Below are 17,401 nucleotides of genomic sequence, written 5' to 3'. Positions count from 1 at the left end.
TTATTAACTCATTTTTCAGGCTGGTGGTTTGATGCTTGTGGCCCCTCCAATCTAAATGGAATGTTCTATACTGCTGGACAAAACCACGGAAAACTGAACGGGATAAAGTGGCACTACTTCAAAGGGCCCAGTTACTCCTTACGTTCCACAACAATGATGATTCGACCTTTGGACTTTTGAAGGCATAATGTCAGAAGCAGTAATAAAAGCAACAGAGAATCTGAAGAAGCTACCAGACAAGAAACTGCTTGAAAACTTCTGAAGCAAACAATAGTGTCTCCCTTCCAGCCACTAGTGGCAGTTATGTGAAGTCACCAAGGTTCTTGACTATGGATTTGGAGCCTTTTGAGTTCACAAGAGTCTCCTGATGGGGTTAACCATGTTCATATGGCTTGACTATGGAGAATGCCACTCACTATCATGTTTTAAAAAGGGAAGAAACTGTTCAGTTCACTGTGCTTCAAACTACTACTGGATCTTATTTTAGAACTATGGTAGCCAGATGACAAATATGGTTTATTTCATGTAAAAACTGAGAAGAAGGAGGAGGAGGAGGAAATGAACAACAAAAAAAGAAGAATATACATGAAGAATAGAAACAGGCCTGCCATAATCCTTTGGAAAAAATGTATCACACCAGTGAAATGGTGTTATTTCTATGCAAACCTACTAAAAATCAGTTTATACTGTTGCACAATTTTAATAAAAGTTTAGGAAGAATAAGCATTGCCCTCTAAGTTGGTTAAGTGTTAATGGATTCCAGAAGCCTAACTCTTTAATCGTACTTACTAATTGATTTCAGTTAACCCATCTTCAAATGTAAATTCCATTTTGGTAAACCATAATGAATTGTAGTACATAAAGAATAATAGTGTGAGGTAGAAACATGCTCCACTTACTCTGGTTTTTGATACAGTTTTCAGGAAAAAAAGACATAATCAAGTATGGACGTATGAGATAAAAAATTATCCCCCCATGTGACAGTTTTCATTTACTTTAAAAACTGACTGATATATAAATATATTTATAGCGTGAGTAAAGTTTAAAGAATGTGAAATATACCATCAAGCTTTTAAAATAATATACATGCATTTAATATTTCCTTTGATATTATACATGAAAACAGTATTTTCAAGTATATTAAGTTGGAGTAAAACCAAGGAAGCTGGAATGGTTCATTTTACAATAGCTTTCTGCGTGTGTACACTTAAGTGTAACTTCATTACATTACTTTTAAAATAATGATTTCAGTTCTTCATTCTGTTATTTCATGCTAATTTAATTTTTGCTAATTAACTGAAACATGCTTTCCAGATTCACCCTGTTCCAGTTTCTATGAGAGATACACTTTGAAGTCTATAAAAATAAAAGAAGAATTATAAATATCATTGTACATAGTATGTTTATTTCCATGGTAAACCTAATAGCTGTTTAATCTGGAATATACAACATTGTCCTTCATTGATGCAAATAAACACAAGTTTTCAGAGAAATCTACTACACTATTTTATGAAATACATTATTTCTTCACATTTTTCTCTCTCAATCTCTGTTTTCATAGGCAATTTCTGATTTTTAAAAAATTATTTAGTGGAGAAAACTGTCAAAACCCTGTATTAAACATAAAGAAAATACACGAAAAGAAAATCCATCATAGTCACCTAAAAAGTTCTGACTGCTAGCTACTATAACTCTCTTAGTGAAAATATTACTATGAAATAATCTATTTTAAGTGAATTTGGGGGCACAGTTTTTTGTGGCAATTTGAAGTTGCTACAGTGTTTTGTCAAAAAGTGCTTTCTGCCTCTAAGTGTGCAAGGTTACAGTAGTGAAGCGTTTTTGTCAAAATGTGAGTTACTATATGAAAACTGAAATATATATTAGATATCCTTTCTTAGAAAAATAAGTTTTTTTAAAGCAACAATAGAGATTTCCTCCATTTGAGAGAATAAAGCTATTCCATTTTTAAGAAAATGTTGTTAAAATATACCACCACATCTTTATGTTTTTGGATTTGTGTACAACCCCATTTTGCCTTACAAGTGATATTTGCTGATAATACACAGTCTTTCTGTTCTTGGTGACTCCTTCGTAGCACCATTTAGCCTCTCCCTCTAAAAACCTTCTCGATTGTTTTCCTTTAAGTGAATGAAAGTGAGTTTTTTTGTTCTTTTGTGTTCCTACAGATTTTTGTTACCAGTCTTTTGATAAGAAATAGTACTTCCCAACTCATATTACAAAAATAAAATGAAATAATGAAAAAAAAACAAAAGCATGATATTTACTATTTTGTTATCTGGGTTTGAAAAATGAAATATTGTTTCCAATTATTTATAATAAAGCGGTATAAAATGTTTTATGACTTCATTATGTGCATTGTGTAATGTCTACATGTGTGTGACTGTTTAAAATGTATATCTTTTACACTTAATTATTTCAGGATAAGATAATTAGGTACTAGGATTTCGTCTTTAAATTTTTATCTCAAAATTCATGTGGTTTCTATGCGAGTTCTAAACATCAGTCACAGCTTTATTTGATTTAAATAAAATTGAAAATAATGTAGTTGTGCAACCTCATCTCATTTTAAATAAATGTTTTACAAATTTTAAATTAGGTATCTATAGAAGTATGGAATCATCAGGGGGAGAAAAAACTACTAAATGAACTAAAGCCTCAATCTTTGAAAAACTTCCAGTCTGGGATGTGATAAGAAAGCTTAGCTCCATTAAAATGGTAGATCAAAGCACTGGATCTTGGTCCCACATCTCTACTGTATCATTATATGTCCCACTAGATATTAAGTGCCATATTATCATATGACAATTGACAGTAATTTCTGGGCACTCTGGATTGGAATTCTTATTGGATGTGTTGAATATTTGAGGTTGGTATAAAAGGAAAGGAACATAAAGGAGATGCTACCAGCCCATCAAGCCTGTTATCAGTGGTTTCATCAGTTCAGTCCCTATTAAGGAACTTTCTTACTTTTCCCCTTGATTCCGTGTCCATTACCACCACATTGATTTGACAATTTATTAACTTCCACCTACATGATTAAAAAAGATATCCTTTCTCCTGTTGCCTGCTTCCATTCACCCATAATCACACAAGCTTTTTCTTAAAGCCAGACTTCTGAGCACGTTTCTTCCCTGCTCAAAACCCTTCAGTGTTTGCTCACTACTGCCTGAATTTGAAATAAACGTCAGGTTAACCCTGGCCTGCATCACCAGATAGCTTCATTCCACCTACTCCCTATTTCAGCCAAAATGAAGAAGCCTATTATGGTAGACTAATTACAAATATGACCCCTATTCTTCCCTCTCTCTACTCATGCCCTTACAATGTGACCTTGCAGTTCATCCCATAGAAAGGTGGAGTCTATTTCCTTGTTTCCTGAATGGCTGGCTTGAAACTTGCTCTAGCCCAGAGGATGCAAATGTGCCTGTGTATCACTTCTGTGCCTAGATCTGAAGAGCCATTCAGCTTCACCCTACCTCAGCCTGGAGAAAAAGCCCAGGGTAGCCTAAGGGAGGACTGGGGAACCACAGGAAGTAAGACTGAGTTTACCAGCTGAGACCACCCTAATCCAACCAGCCCCCAGCTAACCCCGCAGATGACCCCCAATATATAAGTGATCTCAGCTGAGATCAGCTGAGCCTGGCTCAGATCAGCAGAACTGCCCAGCATAATCATGAGAGACAGTAAGAGGTGGCTGTTTTAAGCCACTACATCTTGATGTGTTTTGTTAAACATCATTGTTGTAGCAATAGCTAACTGATAAAGAATGATGCAGCAACCCCCAACCAACAGACACATGAGATTCTTCTGAATCCTAAGGTTTCAGAACCACTCCCTAAAATGATGTTCACTTCTTTCAGATGGGCAAAAGTTTTAACAGTTCTCTGTGGTGCATCCACATATTAGCTGCTTCATGACACTTCTTCTGATGTCTTCTGTTAATTGTCACCCTCTTTCCACTCAAAAAGCTCTTAACACATTTTGTTTGAGCTTTGTTTTATATTTTCTACTGTTTTATAAGAAGCTATCGCTTGGTCATTTTTTAATACCCACAGTACCTAGTAGACCCTTGTCATTTGTTGAGTGGAATTGAATTGCTCTGCAAGATTAAGAAATCCCTTCTATCTATACAAAATTCAACATTCATAGATTTGACCACTATCTTAAGCCATTTATTTTCAGACTAAACTTAGCTCATTTTTGTCCAGAAAAAAAAAAAGATGCCTAATTTATAATTTTATTCAGCTCGGAAATTTACTTCATTACCAACTTTGCAGGAGCATATATACTGTGTAGATTGAGGGAGGTCTATATGCTTCTTTTAACTTTACCATTATGTATATATGTGAAATGTATTGAATAGTAATTACTCATTTTTATTACACATTTATTATTGTTATTATTTTAACATAAGATAATTTTGAATTTAGATATATGTATTTAAGCTTTAGGATTTAAGGTTCAACTGAAATCTTTTTTTCTAGTTGATTTTGCTCTTTTAATAAGGGTAGTCTCTTCTAACTCAAGGTCAGTATTTTCTCATGCATTCTTCTGATCATTACTTTATTGATTACTTACCTTATATCAGCCATTGAGGTTAAAATTAAACATAAAAATAAACGTGAACGTAATAAAAGGATTCCTAGAAATACGTTAAACAAGTCATTACATCTCTTGCATTCTTTCAAGAAAGAAACCAGTAGACTCATCCCAAATGGCATATAATGGTTAAGGCTTAGTAACTCCCAGGGCTTTGCCTTTTACCCCAGGAAAAATAATCTCAAACTCTGACGTGTTAACTCTCATTTTGATGAGAAATGTGATAGGATATTTTATTTTATCTTGTTTTTGTGGAGAGGAGAATGACTCCTGATATCATCTCTTACAGGCAACCTCCTACTTCATCCACTATTAAGACTAATCTGCCTCCTGCCCATCCATTCACTTTATCTCAGCCTTCAGAGGGAGTCGATGTGCACGTTGTGATGGTGGGAACCTGGAAGTTACCACTGTCAGCTAGTTCTGCCACAGAACTGTAACTACCCTACCTAAGTTCCTCTTATGTAAATTAATTTTTTAAAGAAATACACATCTGCTTCCTATATATGCTGTAAGGAACCAGAATCAATTAAAAGAAAAGGGAGGAGGAGTACTAAAACATTGTAAGTTAGGAATGGATTTAAAAGAAAATATTATAAGCAGGGAATATTCATTTGGGTGCACTTTAATACAATGTGTAAACATCAAAACAGTGATGTGAAAGATTAGAGAAGAAAATCATTAAGGTTCTAAATGAACTTAACTATTGCCATTAGGAGAAAGGTAAACCATAATAGTCATAATGAGATGCTGGATTATAGTTACATAAACTCTTCCTTTGGGGAATTATTTTATAACTTTAATGGCAGAATGGGAATTATATTTAACAAACATACTGAGCAATTACTACCATCCAGATGAAGCATTAGGCAGAAAAATTTTAATTAATAGAATTAAGCTACAAAAAGAATACTGAGACAAGAGTGATTAAATCTGCTAAAGGTTGTGCTGTGTATAGCTGTGCATAATAATGTGTAAAGACAAAAATGGGTACTCAATTATAAATTTTATTTATACATTTTTTAAACTGAAGGAAACACATAGGCCTCTCTCAATTTACATAATCCATTTCACAAAAGATGGCATCTGTGCTTTATTTTTAAAGTTTATTGGGGGTTTACAGAGAGACAAAGGAACCACAAAGGCATAAAGATGTCAGAAAGCATGGAGTTATGGGGAACTCCAAATGGTTCAGTATGAATGGACCATAAAGCTTCTTTGAGGGAGGGGTAGCAGGAGATGAGGCCAGAGATAGGGCTAGATCACAAAGGACTTTAAGTTCTTCAAGCTTAGGCTTTATTTTCTTGTTAAAGGGAGACAGCTGAAGGGTTTTACAGACTTTAGGAAGACTATACCAGTTGTAATTAGTAGAAGTGTTGGAAGGGAGTAAGACTGGAGAAGTTCAGATCAGTGAAGATGCTATTCTATAAGCCTGTTAGGATGAGGATCTGAGCTGTACAGCAGTGACAGTAGGAATGGACTGGAGAGGCTGAACTTCGAGAGATCCTAAGGGGGAAAAAAATAAGACTTTAATGATTGGATGGAAGGTGGGGAAGAGGTGAAGATTATTTCAGATTTTTGTCCTGATTGATTCAAGAGAAAGGGACACAGATGTCCAAAATAGGAAGCACGGGCTTTGAAGAGTAGCTAATGAGTTAGCTTCTACATGTTGAATTTGAGACGCTAGTGATTCAAGTTTGGCAGTTGGATATATGAGTCCGAGCTCAAACAGGACTAAATGGACTCTAGAGTATCCAAGCAGAAATGAAAAATTACTAGATGCGATTGTTGCGAGAGAGAATATAATAAGATAGAAATTAGCTGGAACATAAACATTTTAAAAAGCCGGTAAACAAGTATTCAAAAAGAAGATGAGAAATTGTGACTGGTCAGACAAAAGGAAAAACCAAGAGGGAATGACATCATAGTAGATTGCATTAATAATCAGGGATGCCTAATTCCCCACAGAGGGTAGGAGGTACTGTGATTGCAATGTGTCCATTGGTGAAATGGTGATTTTTTATGGGGGGGCCTTAGAGGCATAGGGGTTAGAAGCTAGATGGTAAGAGGGTTCTGGATAAATGGAAGGCAAGGATATGAGGAGAATTAGAGTTTAGACCTTTGCTATTTAGAATGACCTCTAGAACAACATGATAGGCTGGGGACTGGTTAGAGGTATTAGATCTCAGGCCCCATCCCAGACTACTGAATTAGAATCTTCGTTTTAATGAGATCCTCAAGTAATTTACAGACCTTAATGTTTGAGAAGCTTTCATTTAGAAAATACTTTCAAAGAAATGGATGAGAATGGAAGGAGATAGGGAGGGAACTAGAGAAACAAGAACCAAGATAAGGATTTTTTCAGGATGAGAGGTGTGTGAATGAATTTTCAGGCTAAGGAAAAAGATCTGAAATTGAAAGATGGAACAGAAAAGTCCTGGTTGGAGCAAGTACTGGAGGTAGCTGAGGACCTCAGTTAAGAATAGAGGGGGTGAGAGGAAGCTGAGTTTGAAGAGACTTCTTCCAAGAGAAGAGACTAGGAGGGAACGAAATGCCATCAGAGGCATAGTGGCCTCTTTTATAGAGGGAGTGGAAGAAAAGGAAGCTTTATGAGAGTACAGGCAGTTCAATTAAATAGTGTTTGAAAATAGCTTTGGAAAAACCACTTAAGGTAATGGGAGAACTAACTGTCCGGAGGAGTTACAACTTTACCAAATGCTATTAATAGTTTAATTGAGGGAGGCCTGGGTGGCTCAGTCGGTTAAGTGTCTGCCTTCGGCTCAGATCCCAGGAGGGATCGAGTCCCGCATCGGGCTCCTTGCTCAGTGGGGAGCCTGCTTCTCCCTCTGCCTGCAGCTCCCCCTGCTTGTGCGTGCTCTCTCTCTGTCTCTGACAAATAAATATTTTTTTAAAAAGTTCTAAAAATATAAAATAAAAATTTAATTAAGTTTGAAAATCATGAATGTGAAGAGACTAGACCACTTTTTCCAGCAATGTCTATATGTATGAAAATGGTGAAATGAATAGCACCACTTAGCTTAATAGCTTCACACTGCCACACCAAGGTCACTTCACACCATCTAAGGTCTAGGTCAGCCTATACCTAAGTTGTGCCTGTGAATGTTCATGCCCAGCAAAAATTGCCTCCTCTCTGAAGTCCACCTGAATTCCCCTAAACTCAATTACTCACTCTTCTTTTCTGCTGCCAAAGCATTTTACTTCTACTTATATTGCAAGATTTGTGCAGTTTGACTTGTGTTCTAGTCAACTGTTAACATACACGTTCTTGCTCCAGATCACGAGCATTTTGGGTCAGGTATCGGACTTCATTAGTTTTGTGTTACTAGAACCGAACATTGTGCCTAGAATATTCCTTGGATTTCAGTTAAGGGGCAGATTATTCGCACTGTCTTTCTGTTCCAGACTATAAACTCCTTGAGTTCTTGTTCTGTGTCTTATTTTATTTTGTGTTTCCAGGACCCAGCATAATACTAAAAACGTTTAGGTGGTAAGTAAAGCTTTGCTCATTGGGTGGGTAGATGGGTGGATGGATACATGACACATGAATGAAAACAGCAGGAACTCCACATGATCTACCAAGGCATTTTTTTCCCCAGAGTTTATAATTTAAGAAAAATGCTTTTCTGCTTTCAACAAGATTAGGAAGACACATTTTTTTTTCCCAAGCATCAGAGAGCTCAGATTATTTATATACAAATAAGAATCCTGTGGATTATGTTTTTTCAAAATTAAAGATTGTTTTTTAGAGTTTAAGGAAAAACCAGAAACAAGCATTGAATCCTAGCATAACAAACCATTTGATAATCTTTGAACTGCTTATGTCCAAACTGTGATTAATAGTGACTCTAGTGGTCAGAGAGGGAGGAGGGAAGAAAAGACAAAAGCCTCCATGTGGTCTCTCCTGGACTGTTAGGTTCCAACGTATTGGTTTTGTGAGACCATAGGTTAAGAGTGGGAACGAGCCACTTGGAGAGATCCGTGGTGATCCAGGGATCAGTAAAAGTTTGTTAATTGACTGTCTCTGAGCCTTAAGATTCTGAGAAGTGTCATAGCAGACACTACAGGTACCACACAGCATTTACCTCAACAAAGCAAGGGGTGTTTCCTGAGAAAACCTGTCATTCTCCAGCAAGAGATGTTTCGTTTGTTTGTTTGTTTGTTTGTTTTCTGGCCAGGAGAGCATGCTCAGCACATGGACAGGGCGAGCTGGAAGTACTGGGTAGTTAATATCACCAGAAACAGTCTTCAGTAGATGACAGACCCTGGGAGGCAAGTACCTCAGCTTCTTTCCACCTCGACTGAGGTGACTCTGACGTGTATTCTACACTGTCTCACAGATGCCCTGGCAGAAATGAGCTCCAATCGCTCACAGTGGCAACTACCTTGATAGCACCCTATTTCTTGTCTTATTCTCTTATGTGTCTTATCTCTAATCCCGTACCAGTGTTTCCTGGAATCCCCTCCCAAATAAAAGACTTGCCCCTAAACCCTTTTCTCCTGTTCTACTTCTGGCGGAATCAAAACCAAGAGAAGTCTACATGTGTCAAGGTACATTCTTGAGAAGCAGATGCCTCCCATAAGGTCAAGTCCAGTTGAAGAAGAACAATTGCAGAGGAGTCTCTATGAGGACAGATGGAGCTGGTGGTCTCTCAAAGCAGTCATCTCATTACCAGCTATGACTTATATTTTATTTGTTATGCTTCTCTTTGTGTGTTGTTATTAAATATGCCAGGCTAGAATCAGATATATATAGATAACTGAGAGAAGGATGTCTGCCCACTCTGTGTTAGAGTAGAACACTGAAAAATAATCATCTCTGAGACTATTTTGGGTTTGGCCATAGGGACTGGGAAGTTGTCTAAGGAGGAGGTGAACTTGAAGTGAAATGAATTAGAATAGCCAGTATTACTGCTCTTCCTCATGAGAGGATGCTTCCATTACTGTGATCTTTGAATATTTCAGATTAAAGGAGTCATCAGATTTCTTTAGTGTGCCCTCAATTTAAATGCACTCTATATGTAGTGGTTGCATTATTGGCCCAGATCCAAGCCAGTGGTTTACTTCTACCCAATTCCTCTACTCTTCCATTTCAGCATACGTCTCACTGCCCCATCCCCTAATCCCTGCCAAATTTCTACTGCTCTACCCTTATTCCTTCCCAATTATATAGACCCACAACATTCTTAGTCCTATAAACCATGTAACTCAGACTTTCATGTTCTCAAAAGTGATTAAATGCAAACTCAAGCTGGTTTTCAGCAATACGCTTTCAGTGAGAAGCATGTCTTTGGCTTAAAATATTTCAGTATGTTTTATTGTTTTCTAACATAAAAACCTTATTTATTTACCCCAAGAAACATTTTATCAAAATATTTATTTCGAACTGTTATGTCCTTCTGCATTATTGCATTGAGCTTTCTGCTTGGTCTTATAAAGCCAAACTCAAGGCTTCAGCAGGCTGCTTTCTCATCTGGAGCTGGGGATCCCCTTCCAAGCTCGTTGTTGGCAGAATTAAGTTCTCAAGATTGTAGAACTGAAGTTCTTTTTCTTTGCTGGATGTGAGCTGCGGGCCATACTCAGCTCCTGGCTGCTCTCCAGGCAGACTGTCTATATGGGCTTGACCTAATCCCATGAGCCCTTTAAATCTGGGTCTAGATGTCAAAGACAGGAGTGAAATCCATCACATTTCACAGCCTGGGGAATTATATAGAGTAAGTACAATAGGAAGTAGGGAATCTTGGGGGCCACCACAGAAATCTGCCTAACATTTATGATAAACCAAGAGTATAATAACACTCTGCTTATCAGAAAAAAGATCTAGGGTTTTGGAAATGGTGCATGTACAGTGAAACATTGTCATATATAGTTAATAACTCAAGAAACAATCTTCAACAGATGATATATATCTATAGATAAATACTAAAACTAAATATATATATTTAGTAAATCTAGACCAGTGACCTAGCACTGATATTTACCCTGGAAATTCTCTTATCCTCTCTGAAATTTTTTCCTCAGTTATTAAGCATGGAAAATAATAATAATCTTTACCTGCTTTTTTTTTTCTTTTCCAGTATCACTGTCAGAATCAAATGAGATAATTTATGTATCTATTATGGGTATAAATCTCAATTTCACAGTTGCAGACAAGCAAGGAATATCACAATACTTTATATTACAATAATATAATTATATAATACATTATATGTTTTAAATCAACTTAATTTTATCTTCAAACCCCCATCAAGTCAGCAAGGAAATTTCCTCAGTCATTATGGGGGCTCCCCTACCCCAGCAAAGTATAGTGGTCCAAAAGACTTATGGGGAGCCAACCTCATGAAAACCACATCTCCAGGCATACTCTATATCGTCGACCCCTGAGGCACACATTCTCCCTGTCCCCCTATATCCCTGTCTTCTTCATCTGGTCCTGGAATGTTGGAGGACTGGGCGCTGGACCAGAAATACATTCCAGACGAACTGTTCTAAATGTGATTCCTCAGACACAGAGATCTCCCCAATCCCAAGTCCTGAATCTTTGTGCATGTGGGTCCCACTGTCTGGAATGCCTTCTATTTGCTGCCCTATGTCCAGGGTTATTAAAAATCCCAAAACATTCTTTAAGACTTTGCTCTAACATTACCTCTTCTATTACATCTTTCTTGCTCTACAGTGGCCTCGTCCCTGAGCCTGTAAGTCCATATTTGTAAATCTATAAAAACACCTAGTACAAGGTATTATAGTTACTTGCTTGTGATTGCTTTTCTTCCTCACTAGGTCATGAACTTCCAGAGAAAAGGAACTCTGCTCATTAACTGTCATATTCTTTAAATTTAGCACAAAGCTCAACCTTGTTGCACATCCAAATATATGTTTGTTTAAAGAATCTCAGTATTTCCCCTCCTCTCCTACACTCTGTGTTCAATTCTATTGAACTTTCAGTCCATCCTATTGATCTAGTTCTCTTCTGTTCTTATGCCCTTGTGTATTATGTGTATGGATATATTTGATATAGCATATGCCATTGTGTATATGGTATTGTGTGCAGTACTATGGAGCAAAGTCATCGTGTTGAAAACTAGTAAATGAAGGGCAAGAATCTGGCATTTACCCCGCCTATCCTCAACAAACTCTTCCTCAGGATAACCAAAGAGTTGATGTAGATACTTCTTTTCATAAAATGATAGACTTACAATATCACCATTTTGCAGCCCCTAACGAACTAGTGGATCCAAGAAATGGCTGTTAACCTCTATAAAAATAAAGAAGTAAATATCATGTGACTCCTGGTTGAAAAACATTGTTTATGAAGCATTCTTGCCAAAAACTGAACCCAAATCAGCTTCTAGATCTAACTACCAGCTTACAGGCTCCCTTCTGAAATAAACAAAGTAACATATATTTATAAGATAGTCAGGGATATTTGAAAGAGAACTCTTAAAAAGATACACAAATCCAGTGTTATTACAAAGGCATCAGAAAGTGGGCTTATTAAATAAACTCATTTTCAACTTCATTTATAAGTTATGCAAGTGTTTTTGTTGAAATTTGCTAGTAACTTCTCATCATCCTCATGAGATCAGGTTTTCTTGTAAACTGATAAAAAAGTAATACATATGACTATTTTAATGGATTCAGAGCCCACAAGAACTTTTTATTTATAAGATTTTTAACAGATGAAAAAATATTTCCAGTATTTTTTAAAAGTTCAGAGATGAATATTTAAGAGTAAACACATTCATACCACTTTCAGAAACAAAATATCATTTTGTCATTTAACCAGGAAAAATCTCTCAGCATCTTTTCTTAAAATGATGTCTCCATTACAAATATTTCTTTGAATTTCAATTTTTTTAGAATAAGTGTGTGATTTTTTAAAAAATTATCCAATAGTGATACCAGTGATGTCCATTTATCATCAACAAATTTGGAATACTCTTTTATGTAGAATAAATGTATAGATTAGCTTTAAGTCCAACAACACTTTTTTTTTAAGTTCTTTTAAAGTATTTTGTCTCTCCCGTTATGACATGTTTATACACAAGATTTTCATGCCTACTCCCTATCTCACTTTAAAAGTATTTTAAAGATTCTACTGTATCTCAGATGTCTTGCTTTTATGTAGAAGGTACTCTTTAAGAGTTTAGGCACCCAACATTTCTGGATTTGTGCACCCTGTGGCCTAAATAGCTTACCTATGAAGGATTCAGAAAACAATGTTCTCTGCACAATATCTCCTTGGAATATTTTGTGAAATTCCAGTAGAGAGCAGCTGCTTCATCAGTGGTTACAGTTCACAGCTATTTCCACAAAATATTGTTTTTATTAACAAAATATTTTCTGCTGAGAATGCATCATCTTTGCTACATCTTTCCTTTGGTGGTTTACAGAAATAAGTAGTTCTTTGTGTATTTCATTGTTGAAATAGAATTGAGAAAATGCTGTCAGCTAAGACATGTTAGCAACATTCGTGCCTTCCTCCAACTGCACTGAAAAGTTCTCAAGCTGGGTGGCTTCTTTCTAATGCTCAGGTCAGGTCCATCTATATCAATCTTGTGCATCTTTTGATGATTTTATGACAAAGGCACGCATTTAAATATGTAACTACATTTTTATGTTCTTTTCTGTGTATTACTTTAGCCATTTTTGTTGTGGCAGGAAAAATAAGCATATCCTTAAAGGCATTTGGCTTTCCATTTTTCATTATTAAGTAACAAACCTCAAGAAAACATCCTTTAAACATTGTTTTATTTAGTAAATTTTGTAAAGTATGGTTGAGTGTCTTGCAATTTTAAGCAATACACAAAGGTATAGATATTTGTTTTTATGTTCTGACTACTTCCCTCAAAATTTCACATCCTAAATATGAAGGAGTCGAGGCACCAGAAGCCATGGGGATAATTAGTAAGTCTTAATTTCCTTGCAGTGGAGATCTTTGAATTTTGTATTTTACTAATTTATTCCTTATTATTTTCAAATTTTATCAACAGAAAGAGACGTTGTAATATTTCTCCCTGTAATTCGAGGCTTGTCTTGGATGCTTCTGGTATCCAGCCCCTACTGTGGGACCACTCCTCTGTCTTACAAGCTCCTCCTAGGTAAGGACCAGCTTGTATTCATATTTGTAAACCTAGATGAAGTCCAGTGTTTAGCACAAGCTAAAGAATATTTATAGAGTTAAAAACAACTTGAACTTCTAGAACTTGACTAAGTTATATATATTCTCATTCTTTCAGAGGAGGAAATTTTGTCTAGTTTACTGTACTTAGTTACCATCTAAAGTTCATGTCACTTTCCTTATAATGACATGGATTATAGATCTATCAGTGTTTAACAATAATCCGTTTCATTAAGGTGAGCCATATTTTATCATGATTCTTAAAAATAAGCTCTCCCCAAGCATTTGAAATCTGATTTAAAATGTTACGAAAATCTGCTATGTTTAAAAGGTAAACTACAACGGTAAAAAAAAGAGAGAGGAAAAAAAAGACCTGTTTTACTATTCTCACTGCCATTCTCCAAATTTAGGGAGACAAGAGGCAAACCAAACAAAACCACTACTGGGGCATGATATGTGCGCTTCCCTTGGATATTTAATGACTGTGACTAAAACAAGCAATATTTCTTTGCCTCCACTTAACAATATCATTAGGTTTAGTCTCTAGAAACATGCCTGAAATTTAAGACTTCTCTATTATTAACCACTATTTATTGGCCTTAAATAATAGACTTGGAACTATTTAAAAAAAAAAAAAAAAGGATAATTTCTACCTTAAGGCTTTGCTGTGTAACTTGGACCAGGAGCTGAGTGGAAACGTTTCAAGGTAGAGATCCGATTTTAGCTATTATCTACATTTGTAATTCACAGATGTAATTTTAAGAAGCCAATAACCCCCTAAGTTATGACACTTGAAATTCCAAATTCCAGCCAGTCGATATTTATGGAGCACCCACTGTGTAGAAAATATTGTCATGGCACCATGGATAGTTAAAACCAAAGTAAGCATTTTATGACAAGGAATGAACAATTGAGTTGGGACACCACTGTGTCAAACCCTCAATATCATGCTAATCACTCTGATAGGAAGTTGAAGGGGAAATTAAATAAACTCACTCAAGTATTTTTATTTTTCTACAATCCTGAGGTCTTGTCCATGATCCTGTCATACCCTGAATGCTAATTGCAACATCTTGAGCATCCAGACACACCTTGCTCATCGTTTCTATCCCAGGTTGCTGGAGTTGGCGAGTTTCCCACCCTCTATTTGAATGAAGGCTCTTAGTTCCCCTCCATGAAATACTGAGTGGGAATTAGAGCCCGGTTCCCAAAGACCAGACTGAAACTCTCAAACAAGGAAGGAGAAAGGAAAACTGTTCCCACATTTTTGGGAGGGTACCTTCAAAATAAAAGAAGTAACCAATGGATAAGCAAAAGGATCATCCCCAACCAGAGGCTAATATGCACCACTGAGCAGCAAGTATTACAAACAAGCTTGCCAGGAGCAATGGAAGATTCAGTCTAGAAAGACAAGACTGTCAGGGAACAAAAGCCCTGATTAAAATGTAGCTCCAAAACCGGAATCACTAATTGCACTGGTGTTACAAGAAGGCCTCGAATCTGGGTGTTTCTCTGGATAGGTGTAGGGAAGCCCACTCGCGGAATTTTGACATGTGGCCTGGGGGGAGGAGGTAACGATATTAACATTTTAGTGGATTGGGGGCAAATAGCAGACCACCGTGAATTATTTTAGGAAATCGGAACATAAACGAGGCCCACCAGGAGCAAAGCCCGTCCAATAGGGTAGGAGGTGAGGCTGGAGGAGCTCAGTAATAAGACAGAAAATAGTTTCAGGAAATTGTTGTGGACAATAAAAAATGTGTTATTTGGGATGATGCTTCCTCTGGGTAGAGGGACAGTCTTGTGTCAAAAACCCTGGAGAGGAAGTTCTGATTTAGAAGGCAATTATTAGGTTGATAAAGGGAAAAGCTTTCTCTTTCTCTTAGGCCCTAACTCTAAGACTCAGAGACGGAGACGTTGAGACTTTCTGCAAGGGTGAAAAGGTAGTTAGAAGCCACCTCCTGCAATGTTTCCTTCTTTGTTTATTAATGAATCCAATGAGTAAATGGTATATACCTGGTACAATTCTAGGCTGAGAATAAGACATAGAGTCTCTACATTGCTGAGATGGTATTTTTCTGGGGAGAATTAATTAGTTAGTACATACATCACAAATAACTTAATGATAACTAAAGATGCTATCAAGCGAATGAAGCAGGGTTGGACACAAGAAGGAATGGGTGGAGATGTGGGGCCATTCTAGGGAAAGCGGTCAGACAATAGTGAGCAGAGGACTTGAAGGGGACTTGAATGTGAACAGTGAATTAGGCCAAAGCTCTGGGACAGAGTGTTCTAGAGGAGGAAAACGCACATAAAAAGCACCCCCCCCAAAAAAACCCCCCACACACACATGAAAAGAGGCTGGCCTGGGCTTGGTGTGCTAGGGAAAGAAAGGAGGTCAGCGTGGAGGGAATCCTGCAGAAGTCCGCAACAATCCTGCCCCGGAGATGTGTATGGTGTTTTTAAGGATTGAGGTTTTGTTCCAGGTGCTGTGGGAAGCAGTGAAGATTTTGAAAGGTGAACAACATGATCTAATTTAATTCTTTTAAAATTATCTCAATTTTTTTTTTTTTTTTGCTTTGTGAGGAGCGCTAGAGCTGGGCCTGCGATACTCTATACCACTTTCCTCTCCCAGATAGCACTATGGTACAGACTGGATGCCCGATGTTATCCTAAGTATTATTCCAGAATGTCTACCAGTCAGAGGTTTACATTCTTTCGAGGATATCACGCTGAGGAAAATTTTAGAAAGGTAATGAATAAAAACAGTCCTTAAAGATGAATTCCATGGAGAGAAAAATTTCAAGGCCTCAAACGTTCCCAAAGGTAGTGAAGTTCTTCTGTTGGTACAGAATCTAGCAATGATGGACTACACTTCCTTCTTTAAAAAAAAAAAATAGAAAAAAAATTGGTGCCAAAAATTCCTAAATGATGATCAGAATAAAAATAATCCATTGGAACGGAATTCTGGCAAGAGATGAATGCTTCCTGATTCAGGAACTGCCCCTTCGTGTTCCCTCACTGCCTGCCGCCTTCTTTTTTTGATACATTTTCCTATTGCACATTTCCTATTGCAGCCAGTGGACACCTTTCATTTGCCACCAAGACAGACACCATGATTTAAAAAACAAAAACAACAAAACGCCCATTATACATGCTTCTTTTCTTTTCATACAGGTCAGTCGCTCAGCTATGTTCTCTGTTTTGTCAAAACTTCTAGTTAATTCTCACTACCAAGTGATCCTTTTTTAAAATCACTTCCATGTCTATACTGAGAACTATAGGATAAATAGACGAGCTTTCAGAAGACCAATTTTCACATGCAAAGAAAGGGTTGAATCTGTCCCACTTAAAGCTGTGTGACTTTGAGCAAATTACCCAACCTGTCTGGATGTCAGTTTCTTCATAAAGCTATTATAAGGGTTAAGTTGAAATATATATATATTTTTTCACATTCTAGCACCACATACATAGTAGATATAATAAATGATAGGTTTGTTGCTAATAGGTTGTCAGGATAACAATTACCAGTGCAGCCTATACTATTTCGATGAAATAAAGAACAGAGTGAAGCTGTAACCATTTCTGGTCCCAGAACCATCTTAAGAAATTCAGAGAACCATATAAGAGGGCTTATAAGAA

At 36.8% G+C, this 17,401-nt stretch overlaps 1 protein-coding gene across 4 annotated transcripts in view; it reads left to right on the top strand.

Annotated features, from left to right (window-relative positions):
- ANGPT1 (angiopoietin 1) overlaps positions 1 to 2,567 on the top strand; it is a 245,927-nt gene extending 243,360 nt beyond the window's left edge. For all 4 annotated transcript variants that reach the window (XM_027577787.2, XM_027577761.2, XM_027577770.2 and 1 more), the window contains one exon: positions 20 to 2,567. In XM_027577787.2, the coding sequence (XP_027433588.1) occupies positions 20 to 180 (161 nt within the window). In that variant the 3' untranslated portion in view covers positions 181 to 2,567. The remainder of the gene's footprint in view (positions 1 to 19) is intronic.
- Positions 2,568 to 17,401: the final 14,834 nt, after the last annotated feature.

Source organism: Zalophus californianus, chromosome 4 (assembly GCF_009762305.2).
Source record: "Zalophus californianus isolate mZalCal1 chromosome 4, mZalCal1.pri.v2, whole genome shotgun sequence".
Taxonomy (NCBI): Eukaryota; Metazoa; Chordata; class Mammalia; order Carnivora; family Otariidae; genus Zalophus; species Zalophus californianus.
Note: the sequence above shows the minus strand (reverse complement) of the source record. Positions and strands in the feature narration are given on the sequence as shown.